This window comes from Balaenoptera ricei, chromosome 9 (genome assembly GCF_028023285.1).
Source record: "Balaenoptera ricei isolate mBalRic1 chromosome 9, mBalRic1.hap2, whole genome shotgun sequence".
NCBI classification, from domain to species: domain Eukaryota; kingdom Metazoa; phylum Chordata; class Mammalia; order Artiodactyla; family Balaenopteridae; genus Balaenoptera; species Balaenoptera ricei.
This window is the reverse complement of record NC_082647.1, coordinates 5,473,628-5,489,597: the sequence shown is the minus strand read 5'-3', so window position 1 is coordinate 5,489,597 and position 15,970 is coordinate 5,473,628. Positions and strand designations below refer to the sequence as shown.

Below are 15,970 nucleotides of genomic sequence, written 5' to 3'. Positions count from 1 at the left end.
TGCAGAAAAAGCTTTTGACAAAATTCAACACCGATTTATGATAAAAACTCTCCAGAAAGTGGGCATAGGGGGAACCTACCTCAACATAATAAAGGCCATATATGACAAACCCACAGCAAACATCATTCTCAATGGTGAAAAACTGAAAGCATTTCCTCTAAGATCAGGAACAGGACAAGGATATCCACTCTCACCACTATTATTCAACGTAGTTTTGGAAGTCCTAGCCACGGCAATCAGAGAAGAAAAAGAAATAAAAGGAATACAAATTGGAAAAGAAGAAGTAAGACTGTCACTGTTTGCAGATGACATGATACTATACATAGAGAATCCTAAAAATGCCACCAGAAAACTACTGGAGCTAATCAATGAATTTGGTAAAATTGCAGGATACAAAATTAATACACAGAAATCTCTTGCATTCCTATACACTAATAATGAAAAATCTGAAAGAGAAATTAAGGAAACACTCCCATTTACCACTGCAACAAAAAGAATAAAATACCTAGGAATAAACCTACCTAGGGAGAGAAAAGACCTGTATGCAGAAAACTATAAGACACTGATGAAAGAAATTAAAGATGATACCAACAGATGGAGAGATACACTATGTTCTTGGATTGGAAGAATCAACATTGTGAAAATGACTATACTACCCAAAGCAATCTACAGATTCAATGCAATCCCTATCAAATTACCAATGGCATTTTTTACGGAACTAGAACAAAAAATCTTAAAATTTGTATGGAGACACAAAAGACCCCGAATAGCCAAAGCAGTCTTGAGGGAAAAAAACGGAGCTGGAGGAATCAGACTCCCTGACTTCAGACTATACTACAAAGGTACAGTAATCAAGACAATATGGTACTGGCACAAAAACAGAAACATAGATCAATGGAACAAGATAGAAAGCCCAGAGATAAACCCACGCACCTATGGTCAACTAATCTATGACAAAGGAGGCAAGGATAGACAATGGAGAAAAGACAGCCTCTTCAATAAGTGGTGCCGGGAAAACTAGACAGCTACATGTAAAAGAATAAAATTAGAACACTCCCTAACACCATACACAAAAATAAACTCAAAATGGATTCGAGACCTAAATGTAAGACTGGACACTATAAAACTCTTAGAGGAAAACATAGGAAGAACACTCTTTGACATAAATCACAGCAAGATCTTTTTTGATCCACCTCCTAGAGTAATGGAAATAAAAACAAAAATAAACAAATGGGACCTAATGAAACTTAAAAGCCTTTGCACAGCAAAGGAAACTACAAACAAGACGAAAAGACAACCCTCAGAATGGGAAAAAATATTTGCAAACGAATCAACAGACAAAGGATTAATCTCCAAAATATATAAACAGCTCATGCAGCTCAATATTAAAGAAACAAACAACCCAATCCAAAAATGGGCAGAAGACCTAAATAGACATTTCTCTACAGAAGACATACAGATGGCAAAGAAGCACATGAAAAGCTTCTCAACATCACTAATTATTAGAGAAATGCAAATCAAAACTACAATGAGGTATCACCTCACACCAGTTAGAATGGGCATCATCAGAAAATCTACAAACAACAAATGCTGGAGAGGGTGTGGAGAAAAGGGAACCCTCTTGCACTGTTGGTGGGAATGTAAATTGATACAGCCACTATGGAGAACAGTATGGAGGTTCCTTAAAAAACTAGAAATAGAATTACCATATGATCCAGCAATCCCACTACTGAGCATATACCCAGAGAAAACCATAATTCAAAAAGACACATGCACCCCAATGTTCATTGCAGCACTATTTACAATAGCCAGGTCATGGAAGCAACCTAAATGCCCATCGACAGACGAATGGATAAAGAAGATGTGGTACATATATACAATGGAATATTACTCAGCCATAAAAAGGAATGAAATTGGGTCATTTGTTGAGACGTGGATGGATCTAGAGACTGTCATACAGAATGAAGTAAGTCAGAAAGAGAAAAACAAATATCGTATATTAATGCATATATGTGGAACCTAGAAAAATGGTACAGATGAACCGGTTTGCAGGGCAGAAGTTGAGACACAGATGTAGAGAACAAATGTATAGACACCAAGGGGGGAAAGCCGCGGGGGGTGGGGATGGTGGTGGGATGAATTGGGCGACTGGGATTGACATGTATACACTGATGTGTATAAAATTGATGAGTAATAAGAACCTGTTGTATAAAAAAATAAATAAAATAAAATTCAAAAATTAAAAAAAGAAAAGAAAAAAAAAATACTAGGTGAATAAACAAAACCAGAAATGGTGAAGTGGCAATATTAACATAAAATTGTCATTTAAGATTAAAAGCAATAAACAGAAAATAGATATTATATAATGGTAAAAGGCTAAATACTAAAGGCTTTTAAACAAGTAAAATATTTGCTTTAAGTTTGCTTTTTAACTTTTATAATTCTCAAATCCAATAATTTTTCATATAATTTTTTTCTAATAGTTTTATGACATCATTGTTTATACTTAATTCTCTACTACATTTAGACTTTGGTGCATGATACGAGTTAAAGTTCTGCATTTTTTTCAAGTTGTTAATCAAGTGACAATTATGAAGAGAAAGAAACGGGCACGACACATTTTTTAACAAATTAAATTATCATATATACTTAGGTCTTTCTGTGTTCAACTGATCCATCTGCCAGTTGTTGAGCCAATCACGTGCATTAATATTTTCTGTAGCTTTACGATAAAGTCTATTAATTGGTAGAGTGAGTCCCTTGTTACTCTTCATTTTCAGAATTTTCTAAGTGTAATTTGTTCTTCTCAATCACTTCAGCAATTTCAAAATCAATCCCTAAGATTTTGAATGGTGTTGCATTATATATATAAATGAATTTTAAGACTTTTAAAGGAAATACTAATGAACAATGAATATTTCAGAAAAATACTGATTTACTTCTAATCAAAGAGACAAAATCCTGGGGATTCAAAATTCCACCATTAAAAAAAAATTTTTTTTTAATTGAAGTATAGTTGATTTACAATATTGTATTAGTTTCAGGTGTACAGCATAGTGATTCAGTTTTTCTTTTTCAGATTATATTCCATTATAGGTTAGTACAAAATATTTGATATAATTCCTTGTGCTGTACAGTAAATCCTTGTTACTTATCTATTTTATGTATAGTATAATAGTTTGCATCTGTTAGTCACACAATCCTAATCTGTCCCTCCCCCACTCCTTCTCTCCTTTGGTAACCATAAGTTTGTTTTCTGTCTGTGAATCTGTTTCTGTTCTGTATATAGATTCATTTGTATTATTTAAAAAATTTTATTGAAATATAGTTGATTTACAGTATTACATTAGTTTCAGGTGTACAGCATAGTCATTCAGTATTTTTACAGATAAGTCTCCGTTAAAAATTATTACAAGATAATGGCTATAATTCCCTGTGCTATACAATATATCCTGCTTGCTTATCTATTTTAGACATAGTAGTTTGTATCTCTTAATCCCATAGCCCTACCTTGCCCCTCCCCCCTTGGTAAGCACTAGTTTGTTTTCTATATCTGTGAGTCTGTTTCTGTTTTGCATATACATTCATTTGTATTATTGTTTAGATTCCACATTACAAGTGATATCATACAGTTAAAAAAAAAAAAAAGTGAGTGTATTCCTTATCTTGGCTTTACCTTCCCTCCAGACAGCAAATAACAGCAAACTTATTACTCAAGTGCACTCATTATCTTTGCTTCAATATTTTCAGCTACTTGATTCCAAATGGCCCCTTCATACGTTTTAAGTATGCTTGGCTCTTTCTTTTTGTAAACAAACATGTAAATTAATAAATAGCTAGGCACTCTCTTGACACCAGCAGCCCTCTCTACCCAAGTAACCTGGTTTTTCCTAAGGGAAGATCAGCTACACCTGCATCTACTTCATTTCTCACTCACTCTTCATTCCAGTAAATCAGTATCCTGGAGGCCCTCAGCATCCTTCCTCTGACATCATTTACGGCACTGTCATCAGTTTCATATTCGTGTCCCTGATGGATGGCTTTTGGTCTTACGTGTGCTTGAGGTTACTGTAGCATTTGACATGGTACACCAGTCTTTTCCAGAAGTTTTCTTGGGTTTTAGGGCAAAATCCAAGAAAAGCCCCTTGTATCGCTCAGCTGTTCTCAGTCTCCTTCACAGGAATTTCTTCTGTGTGTCTCTTAAACATGGGTGCTCGCAAGACTGCTCCTCTTGTCAACCCTCTCTTCTTACCCCACGTGCTCTTCAGGGCTCAGGGCTGACATGTAGCCGCTCTGCACCTGTGAAGCCATGCTTGTTGTTAACTTAGTGCACTCTTTCCTTATCTGATGGGAAAGAACCGCTACTCTGAGCCAGCCGAATACCTCCCACCTGCCGCCCACCACGCCTCCCTTCTCCACATCGCAGCCTTCCCATGGCCCAGAAACAAAAGTGGTAGCACCCGGCAAGGCAGGACCACCAGGACCTGTGGCGGCTCCTCTATTCTCTTCGGCCAGCGCCTATGCTGTCCGCTTGTTAATACTTTTCATAATATACCTACATCAACTCCCATGGCTGTAACTAACACCTGTATGGTGGTCAGACCCAAATCTCGTTTCAGTTTAGGGCTCTCTTGAGTGTTCTAGTTAAGTTCAGTGTTCAACACAGCCATCGTTTAAGGAGCACCTCCTGCATCAGGCTGTGTCACATGCTGGGCATTCAGAAGACACAATCCTCATTCATTCATTCATTCACTCATTCAGCAGTATTTATTGAGAACCTGTCACATGCCAAGCACCGTGATGGGTGCTAAAATACAGTACCACTCAAAGCAAAAGTGGTTTCGAATGACATAAAGCTTCCATTCTATCAATATCTGGGGTAGAGTGAGATGAGTAGTTATTTAGTTTTATTTCTGATAAATGCAATGAAGGGGAAATACAGAGTACTGTGTGATCATATAAAAGGCGAACCTAGCCTTGTCTTAGGGGAGGTGTGTGTCTGCCACGGCAGAAATGGCATTTAAGTTGAGATGTAAAGAATAAAAATGTATTTCATTTTCAAGTTCTTATTATGTGTGACATGCACTGCTCTGAAATATTACAGATATTAACTCACTTAATCCTCATAATAAACCTGTGAGGTAGGTACCAGCATCATCTCCTGTCTATAACGGGGAAACTGAGGCACAGAGAGGTAGTGTGACATGCCCAAGCTCACAGCAATCATAAGTAGTGTGCTCCAAACCTATCGCTTCCTGCCTTGTATGATCTACTCAACTTCAGATCTTGAGACCCTCCCCGCCCCTCAGCTCGGGTTTACCCTGTTTCTAAGTCACTTCTCTCTAAGGCTGGCTATATGTTGGAAGCCTCCAATGCCCTGAATTTGTTTTAGTTGCTCTGAGCTCAGTGTTACCATTGCTCGTGGAGAATGATGACTCGCTGGGTGCCCACGGAGCTGCAGCTTCACTCCCAACCTTGGAATAGGCCTCATAACCAGGCTCCAGATTAGCATTCCTGTTTCCCTGAGAGAGCAGACAACCTGCTCTGTGTCTGGCCACACTGCCCCAGGGTTCCATCCTGGTGTCCCCCAAGGGGCAAGATACACTCCTGCAGGAACCGGGGTCCTGCCCTACACTTGGAGGATCACCTACCTCACCCTCCAGACTGAGCCTCTTAGACACGGGTGCCAGCTCAGATTCGGCCCAAGGTTGCTACATCCCTTGGATGCTGTGATTTGAGAGCAAACCACACGCCTGCGGTAGAGAGAGGCTGAAGCCAATTCTCCTGCGTTGACACAGTAGAGGATTAGGCAAGTTGCTCAGCACCCAGCCCCCTGCTCAGACCGTGGCTCTCCACTGCCTCACTGGGTTACTTTTCTTGGCCCATCTGCTCAGAATTTCCACCCCTAAGGGGTTTCCCCAAGTCCCTCTTTCTCTGCTCTCTCCACCTTCTCCATAACCTCATCCACATCACGTTCCCATGATTAACGGATGCTGATGACACCAATTCTCGCTCCTTCCCAGTTCCTTCTCCTGAGTCACAAGCTTGTGTGGCCAATCGCCTACAAGTCACCATGGCAGGGATGTCCCACAGGTATGCTAAACCCAAATTCCTCCTCCCACGTTCCCTCTGTGAGTGGATGACATGCTACCCCTCCCCCACCCCGCCAGTTATCTGCACACATGCCCCATGGAGAACCTCCCTGGACTCCACACTCCCTCTCCTGCCCACGTTAACCTCACCCTATCTAGGCAGTTCTACCTCTAAATCATCACCTGCCTCTGTTCACTTTCCTCTTTCGCCACCGCCGTAACCCATAGCTACAGCTTTGATGTAATTTCTTCAGGAAGACTTTCTTGACCTTATCTTCCTTACCCGCCCCCCGCACATAGACACACACACCCAAGTCTGGGATCCGATCCCCTCCTCTGCACGCTTCCCCCATCACAGCACTTACTGTGCTGTGTCACAGTTGTCTCCTGTCAGTGTGTGCAGGGCAGGCAGTTTAGACACGCAGCCTGGGTGGTGGCACGTGGTACCATGTTTAGAAGAACCCCACACTTGGCTTAATGCTCTGCTGTTGCCATCTTGAAACTTTTCATAATTTTTGAACCTGAGACCCCATTTTTATTCCGTGCTGGGCTCTGCCAGTTGTGTGTTCCCACCAGCTGTAAGCTCCATGAGGGCAGGGAAAGATCTGACTTGTTCAAAATGCGTTCTCAGCACCTGGTACTTTGACTATGTAAAAAGTGGTCGAGAAATATTTGAACCACTCAAGAGTCTAAAAGGCCCCACGTGTAAACGATCAGAATAATAGACACCTTGCAGTGGTACTGTGTGCATTCACCGCGGCGATGGGCATAAGGCATCTAACGCAGCTTCTGCCACCTAAAGTGCTCCCAGCCAATGTTCGTTCCTTTCTTTTTATGCTACAGCTGCCCCAGAGTTCTAATTTAAAATGGTATCTGGGCAGCAGCCTCTCCTAACTTTCTACTAAGATATTTACTGAGACTGGAAAAGATGAGATCCCACTAGAAATTAAAATGAATAGGCAGCCTGAATCTGGGAGGCACCCCCATAACTGTGAGGCCAGCAAGATGGACTGAGAAACTCCTACCCTGGCTTTGTCGCATGATGCACCCCTGCTTCCCCTCACAAATGCAGATGACAGACAAAGAGTAAGAAGATACTCAGTAATGCGCCAGTTTCTGCCCACTGACTTGGAAAGCGGACAGCCTTCCAACCCATGTGTGTCAGTGGAGAAGGCCAGTGAGGCTGGACCAGAATGAGTGAGGAGAGAACAGCAAGACTAAGCTGGAGAGGGAGGCAGGGGCGGGACTCTGCAGGACCCTGTAAGGATTTAGATGTGTCTTACATGCAAGGAAATGCCACCGGTATGTTTTAAGCAGGGCAGTGACAGTGGCTGTGGAGGCTGACGTAGTGGAGGATAAGCCAGCAGACCAGGAGGTTCTTACAATAACCTGGACAAAGGGTGACAATGGACGGAACCAGAGCAGTAGCAACGGCGACAGAAAGAACTGGACAGATCCCAGGCATATTTACAAGTAGAATGGACAGAACCCGGAGACGGACCAGCTACGTGGATATCGAGAGAAAGGGGTGTCATTAGTCAGCTAATGCCACGATGATGCTTGTTACAAACTAGCTCTGAACTGGGTGGCTTAGAACAAGAGCATCTGTTTTTTTCTTTCCTGTGTCTCTGGGTTGGCCAGCATGGCTCTGCCTCGGAATTTACACTGGCAGGGCTGGGCTCTGGGCTCTGAGTTTGGTCAGCTCTGCTCGTCATTCTAGTAGCAACTCTGGGCATATTCTTCTCATGTTGATAAGCAGGAATGCAAAAGTCAAGCCAAACCACACAGCATATTTAAGACCTCCACAGGCATCATGTCTGCTCACGTTCCATGGGCCAAAGCATGTCAAATGGACAAGCCCAAAGTCAGTGTGTCAGAGAAGTATACTCTACCCCTTAGTGAGGGGTGGAGAGTGAGATAATATTGCTGAACAGTATTTCCATCTATCACACCAAGTTTCTGGAATGAGCAACTCAGTGGATGGAGGTCCTGTTTACTTAATGAGTAAAACTGGTTAAGAGAATTATGTTCCCTCATGTATCAGTTAGCTTTTGCTGTATAACAAACTGTCCCAAAAATACAGTGGCTTAAAACAACAATCAATTGTAAGTCCTCAAAATTCATTGGATTGCTAAAGTGGTTCTTTTGGTCATAGCCAGGATGGCTGGTTTCTACTGGTATTGCTTACACATCTCTGCTCATCGGGAAGCTCAGCTGGTGCTGGCTCATATGGGATGGCCTCATTTACATATGTGGACATTGGCCCAATAATAGGTGGAACAGTGGCGATGACCAGGTCATTTGTCTCTCATTGTCAGGCAGGCTAGTGAGGCTCATTCACAGTGAAGTGGTCACAAGGTTCTCAAGAGCAGCAAGAGAAGGCAAGTCCCAAAGTGCTACAAACACTTTTCAGGCATCTGTTTGCATCACGTTTGTTAACGTTGACCAATGCAAATCACGAGGCCAAGACCAGATTCAAGAGGTGGAGGAATAAACCTCACTTCTTGATGGAATGAAGTACAGAGTTACATTGCAATTAAGTGTGCATGTAAGAATGAAAAGCATTTGTGACCACACTTGCAGTCTACCGCACTTCACTACAACAGAGATACACTCTCATTTACAAAACATGAACTCTAAGCACTCTACAAGTATCAGATTTTCTAATGCTCATAACAATCCCATGACGCAGGTACTGTTATCATTCTCATTTTACAGGTGAGGAAACTGAGACACAAATGGGTTGAGTAACTTCAGTAACTTGCCCCAGATCACACAGCTCATAGGGGATTTGAACCACACTGAGTGGCCCCAGAGTCTGTGCTCTGCACCACTGCACTACACTAACTCTTGATGGGATACTCTGCTCTCTCGTCATCCTCTTCCTCCTCCAATAATAATAATAATAATAATAGAAACTGGGAGCTGGACAGACTACTTCCAGCAGTATATCTGAGAAAGAAAGCTGACCATCACCCACATGAACAATGAGCAGAGCAAAAGGCACGTCCAGATGGATCATGTTTCCCTTTGAGAATGAATCAAGAAGAAAAGAGCAACTTTGTGGGTCCTATGAAGACTGGGCTACATTTCAATAGCTTCCCTCAATTTGATTTTTGAGAAAGTTTTTAAATACATTTTTTACTTGTATTCCTCCTTTATCACTTTGGTTACTTGACTTCTGTTTTCTATTCTATACTCATAGCCAGATTTCTTTTTTTAATACAGAAGCATTTCAAACATGTAAGAATGTACCAATGATAATAGATAGTTCTGTATCCATTCTAATTATTAAACAGATATTAATGATTTTCCAAATTTCTTTAAGTTCTCACTTTTAAAAAAGAGAATAAGACATTATAGGTGGCTAGCTTTTGCTGCATAACAAAGCACCCCCAAGTGGTAGCTTAAATGAGCATCTATTTAGTTCTCAATTCCAGATGAAAATGAGAGTCAGAGAGGATACGTCTGATCATAAGCATGTGGCAGAGATGATAAAAGAACCTAATTCTTTGGACTTCTGGTCTAAGGGTTTTTCTACTGAGCCATCCATTTTAGAGAAGGAATTCAATGGATATGTTTCTAGACATTCTGTGGGGATGTTTCTGGGTATTTCTAAAGAACTCTAGAGGTTAGTTGCACCAGTCAGTAGGTCTCATGTTATGTCAGAAGTTCTGCCTTTCCATTTTCTTTAACATAATCCTTTCTGACTATCTGAGTGATATATTTCACCATAATACTTCTGAGTATTGTTTTCAGTGAGTCTTATTCTCCTACTACTGTTCCCTAAATGATTAGGTGAATCCACCTAAGAAAATATCTATAAAACTGGGATATATTACCTTGATCAATTAGAACAGTGGTTCTCAAACTTTAGTGTGCATCAGAATCACCTAAAGAGCTGGTTAAAACACAGATTACTGTGCCCCCAGACCCAGCCTTCCTAGTTCTGTAGGTCTGGGTGGGCCCAAGGATTTGCATTTCTAAGTTCCTTAGTGATGCTGATGCTGCTGGCCTGGGGACCATGCAAGAATCACTGAATTAAAGAGAAGAGTCATGCAAGTGTACTATACATAAGATTTATGTTACAAGCATATTTTTTGTGGTATTATCTATAATAATCAAAATCAAAAACTACCAAAATGTCCAACAATACAAGACTTTTAAAATAACTTCACATAATATCAAATGAAGAAAAGCAAGTTATCTTAATGTGTGTATCTCTGTATGTACACATACATACTTGGATTAATATTGACTGACAAAGTGTTAAAAAGCAAAAAGTTATTTTTACTTTTTTCTGTGTGCTTTTCTACATTTCTTAGTTTTTCGATGGTCATATTTTGCTTTTGTGTAATAAAAAAAGTTATTAAAAATAAGCGTTAGGGCTTCCCTGGTGGCGCAGTGGTTGAGGATCTGCCTGCCAATGCAGGGGACACGGGTTCAAGCCCTGGTCTGGGAAGATCCCACATGCCGCGGAGCAGCTGGGCCCGTGAGCCACAATTACTGAGCTTGTGCGTCTGTAGCCTGTGCTCCGCAGCAGGAGAGGCCGCGATGGTGAGAGGCCTGCCCACCGCGATGAAGAGTGGCCCCCACTTGCCACAACTAGAGAAAGCCCTCGCACAGAAACGAAGACTCAACACAGACATAAATAAATAAATAAATAAATAAATAAATAAATAAGCGTTATAAAGTGTTTTAAGTATAAAAAAGATGAATAACTGAATTCAGCCATGATTGATATTTCTCTTATTACTTGCTTATATCCAGCAATACTTGATCACCTCAGAAAATGTTACTCTCAGAATATTGTTTGAGAATATCCTAAGATAAAATATCTTGTCAGTCTTCATACATAATCAGCATCAGAACTGGTCACGTACAAGCGAGGCAGGATCACTTAGTATTCAGCGCACTGACTCTAGGGCCAGATTTCCTGAGTTCGAACCTTGTGCTCTGCCACTGTATCACTGGGCAGGCTTCTTAACCAATGTATGTGTTAGTTTCTTCATCTGTAAAATAAGGATGGTCACAGTACCTACATGATAGGGTTGTTGTGAGGATCAAATGAAATAAGAAACTTAATAAATGTTAGCTACTGTTATTTTTCTTTTAATTCAGCAGTTGCCTATTACTAGAAAACACTCATTAATCATTAATATGTTTTCTGTTTTTCTTATGTCTAGATCTGGATGTGTGGAGGCCAACTCTTTATACTTCCCTGCTCTCGAGTAGGACATATTGATAAGCAACACATTGCAAACCACACTGGAATTGTAAAAGCCTTGGCATATAATAATCTCAGACTGGTGCACGTTTGGCTAGATGACTACAAGGTGAAGGATATGTCCCTGGTTTGGAGAGATGAGTGAGAGTACAGAGAGGGACTGGCTCTAAAGAAGCCTTCTGCTGCTTTCTAGATAGCAATTTTTGTACTTTTCCTTAAATTAGGGCAACCCTTCAGCTGTTCACCCACCCATTTGCAGACGCTATTCTCAATTTGTTCATTTTAAGCTGCTACACTTGCACCTTACTCTTTTTTTTTTTTAATCTCTAGGGAAACTCAAGTTTCTCAGAAGTAAATCAACCAACACGAGAAGGCTTTTTTTTCCCCCTAGATCTATTTTCCTCCCCCAAAGATGGCCCATCTGCGGCAAATACCTCTCTCTGCCCCCATTCCCATGGGCAAATTTTGGATTCTCTTCCTCCACTACCAAGCGCCCAAGTGATGCGGCTGCAGCTGGTCTGGGGACCACACAAGAACCTCTGCTCCTTTTTTCTCTAACAGTCAAAGATTTTTACATCAAAGCCAGGCCCCTTCATTTGTGCATCTCCCCATGGTTTAAGCCCCTTGCCGGGACCTTTAGAATGCACATACAGAGAATATATAGATGGAGCTTCGTTTTAATTTGAAAGTTCAAACAAATTTGGACAGTAACAAGAAGACCTCATTTCAGATACATGGGTAGAAATATGTAAGAATCTCTCTGTGATGTTATATGTCCTGGTCTTGATCTAATATTTCTTTATTATTTTAAATTATAAAAGTAATAATACTCAATTTCTTGAGTAATCAGGGCAATATGAATTAAAACCTCAATGAGATATTTCTACATAGCCACCTAGATTGGTGAAACATTTTTAAAGTCTGATAGGACCATGTGTTGGCAAGCACAGGAAGTCTCAGACACTGTGGGTGGGAGTGTTAATTGTTACAAACTCACTTTGGAAAACGGTTTGGCAATATCAAGTAATAAAAGACATGAATATCCCATGATCCAGCAATCCCATCCTGTATATACACTACAGAAAGCATGCTTTTGTGCACCAGAACACATGAACAAGAATGTTTATAAACAGCATTGTTTGTGTTAGCCAAAACTGAATACAACCCAAATGTTCATCAGGAGTAGAATGAATAAATATGATATGTTTAATGATATAATTCTATATAGCAATGAAAATTAATCAACTTTAAATATACATACAACAGTATAGGTAAATCTTAAAGATACAATGGTGAACAAAAGCAGCCAAACACAATAGAATATATACTGTATTTTTCCATTTCTATAAAGTTAAAAACAGGTAAAATCAAACCATATAATCTATGTGTGGATAATTAGATATCGATACTAGAAAGAGAAGCAAAGAAATGAATACATCATCAGGATAGCACTTCAGACTAAGAGAAAGGATTATGATCAGGAAAGGAAAGGCAAGGGCCTTCTGAGATGCTGTCTGTTCTATTTCTTGACTCAGTCAGGGTTTCTGGGGTTGATTTTTCAACAGTTCGCTAAGGTGCACATTTATATTCTATGTGCTTTTTTTTGTATGTTTGTTATATTTCCTGATTTTTAAAAAAATATTTTAAAAAAGGTAACGCATACGCATTTTTGTCTTACAGTATTGAAAAGCATGAAGTGAAAAGTAAGCTTTCTAAGCCCATAGCTTCACCCCTCATAAGTCACCACTAAATTACTGTCTACAGTTTCCTGTTAACATGCCCATACACCAAGTATATATGCTTTTCTTTTACCTAACTCGATTTGAGCAGCAATATTTTGTTGTAATTTTTCCATTTATTAGTGTAATTTAAAAACATACTTTCAAAGTCTTTTAAAATCAGAGCAGATAAACATGTCATCCTTTTAAATATTTCCTTTGAATGCATCTCTTAAAGTTGATCCCATTCATAAATAGCCCCCAGAGATAAACATTCCGATCATCTTGGCTTTTTGTTATTCCTTAACAGTGCCAAAATGAGCATCCTTTACGTGTATCTTTTTGCACATTTGTGCAGATATATCTTGAATAAATCTGAAGACATGGACTTGTGGACCATGAGTTAGTGCATCTTAAATCTTGATGAATAATGTCCAAATGGTCCTTCACTGTCTACACTGTCACCTACACAGCCATCAAATATATATAAAAGCGCCTGTCTCCCCACAACCATTCCAACCCTAGTTTTAATTAAACTTTGTATTTCTTCTAATCTGATAGGTTAAAAATGATATCTCATTGTTTAAAATTGCATTTCTTTAGTTATGAGAGATTTTAAGCTTTTTTTTTTTTTTTTTTTTCCTGTGACCAGAGGTCACAGATCTAAATGGTTGACTGGAACACAGTTAGGACTGAGTAGTTTACTGAATTTCATGGGGCATATAGTTACCAAAAGTTCCATCTAATATAAAAAGCATGTAATGTTTGGCATAAAATCAATGGATTGTATGACACAGCATGTTGGGAAGTTGAGTGAATGCCATTGGGCAAAACAGGCTTTGGACAGGGAGATGTTGCCTAGGGTCTTCTCTGCCTTCACTCCAAAACGAGGACACCCTCCCTCAGGCCCATTCTCTGCACCAATCCCCCCTGGGGAACTAGGAGTGGCAAGACATGATGGCAAAGACCTAAAGATCCCTGGGGAGAATCCAACATGGCACGCCCATACTGTGCTAGTTTGGGTAAGCAAGCTCCTCTCACCCAACAATATTACTATGCTATATACCAGGCACTGGGAATACACAGATGAAAATACAAAGCTTCTGCTTTCAAGGAGGCTTTGGTCTACTTAGAATACCTCTTTTAACATGACAGAGCTTGAGTCCATTAGACACTCATACTTGGTGCTTCCTTAAATCAGAACGCAGAAAAGACTAACCAGGTGTGGTGATAATAATGGCCCGCACTGACATGACACCTACTGTGTGCCAGCCTTAGTCTCCTAAGAGCTTTGCATGTATGAAAGTGTTCAGTCCTCACCACAGTCTCATGAGGGTAGCAGCCAAGGTCGCATAGCTAATAAATAGCAGAGCCAGAAATTGAAGACAGGTCGTCTTCCTCCAGAGTCAGTTTGCCCTTAGCCGCCACCACCCCCCATTTCTGAAACCATGGAAGTGTTGATAGGGATCGGGGAGTGAGGGGTTTTGTCCTTGAGTATCACTGAGAGAGTAGGAGAAAGGGGAAACACTACAATAGGTGGCTGTGATTCTAGAACTCTTGAGAAGCAGGACTTAGACTTCCTGAGCCCCTCTACGCTACTTTCCTCGTGGTCTGTCACAGCACATCCGGTGAATATACGTGGGGTGAGTGAGTCCCAGGTCCTATGTGTGTCTCTGCCCTCCCCATACAGAGGGAATGTTTTCTGTTGTTGTTTTGTTTTGTTTTAGTTCAGATGAAAATATATACTGCTATGTTAGATATCATGATTTGATTACCAAAGATTTGTCTGGCTTAATGAAATGACTCTTTCTTTCCATTTAGGAGCAGGTTTTTTTACGAAGACCTAATCTGAAATATCTTGCCTATGGAGATATTAGTGAGCGTGTTGAATTAAGGAAACAATTGGGTTGCAAGTCATTTCAGTGGTATTTGGATACTGTCTTCCCGGAATTGGAGACCTCTAAGAGAGTCTCATGAAAGGAAAACCAATCATTTTCATTAATAAAGCGTTAAAAATTCCCCTAGTCCTTCAACGTAGAGAAGAGAACAAGTTTGGAACATCATGAAATTATGTGAACTACAGTAAGAAGTACAACCAGAATGGTCTACAACAGAAGTGCCTTTTCTGCCACTAAATTTCTGGGGTGGCAAGACCTTAAACATTAGAAATGCATGTTGTCACACACTTAAGGCTATCATAAAATTGATTGAGATAAAGTGTGTTATCTCCAATTATTTGCCAAGCTCACTTCGTCCTGATAGACCATAAGGACTGCTCAACTCTTGGTCAACTCAATTCCTACTCCAGATAGGTGACCTGGGCCGGTGACCTCCCCAGAAAGACATTCTCAGAGAGCCTTGGTTGGTCCATACCAACTTTGGCTCAACTGTATTGAGCTCCTTTCTTGCTGCCAGTGTAGATTCTGGCCTTGACACATTGCTTGGTTGGGTTCCTGAGTTTCTGATGTCCAGTCACCTGCCTGGGTGTCCTGGTCCAGCTCTCCAGGCCAGCCTCCCTGTTTGTTTCTGTTGGCTCTTCAGTTAATTGGAGACATTCCCTCTTCCCTGCTTCTGATTTTGCCTTTTTCATGTCTGTTCCCTCCTATGGCTCTGGCCTACAGCTCTCCTGACACTTCTTGGCTTGCATGCCTTGTTGATAATCTGTGTTCGACATGACTCGAGAAAACTGTTTAGCAGGGATTGGGGAAGAGGTAACTAGGTTCAATATCCATCCTGTGTGGACACACTCCCAGGTGTCTAAAGTACTTCTATCAGGTTAGAGGGATGGCTGTTGCATTCGCCCTGGTGAAGGCAGCTAGAAAATTGAAAAATATATTTAATTCACAAACCGAAGAGAATGAGAAGATGAGGGAAGGAATACATTGAAAGGAGTAAAAAGGAGGAGACTTAGGATAGAATCACTAAATCATAGC

The 15,970-nt window shown here is 40.5% G+C and overlaps 1 protein-coding gene across 1 annotated transcript in view; it reads left to right on the top strand.

Moving 5' to 3' along the window:
- Positions 1-15,225, top strand: part of GALNTL5 (polypeptide N-acetylgalactosaminyltransferase like 5) — an 82,815-nt gene extending 67,590 nt beyond the window's left edge. The window contains 3 exon segments of the mRNA XM_059932573.1: positions 11,279-11,428; positions 14,859-14,999; positions 15,002-15,225. Coding sequence (XP_059788556.1) covers positions 11,279-11,428; positions 14,859-14,999; positions 15,002-15,103 — 393 coding nt within the window. The 3' untranslated portion in view covers positions 15,104-15,225.
- Positions 15,226-15,970: the final 745 nt, after the last annotated feature.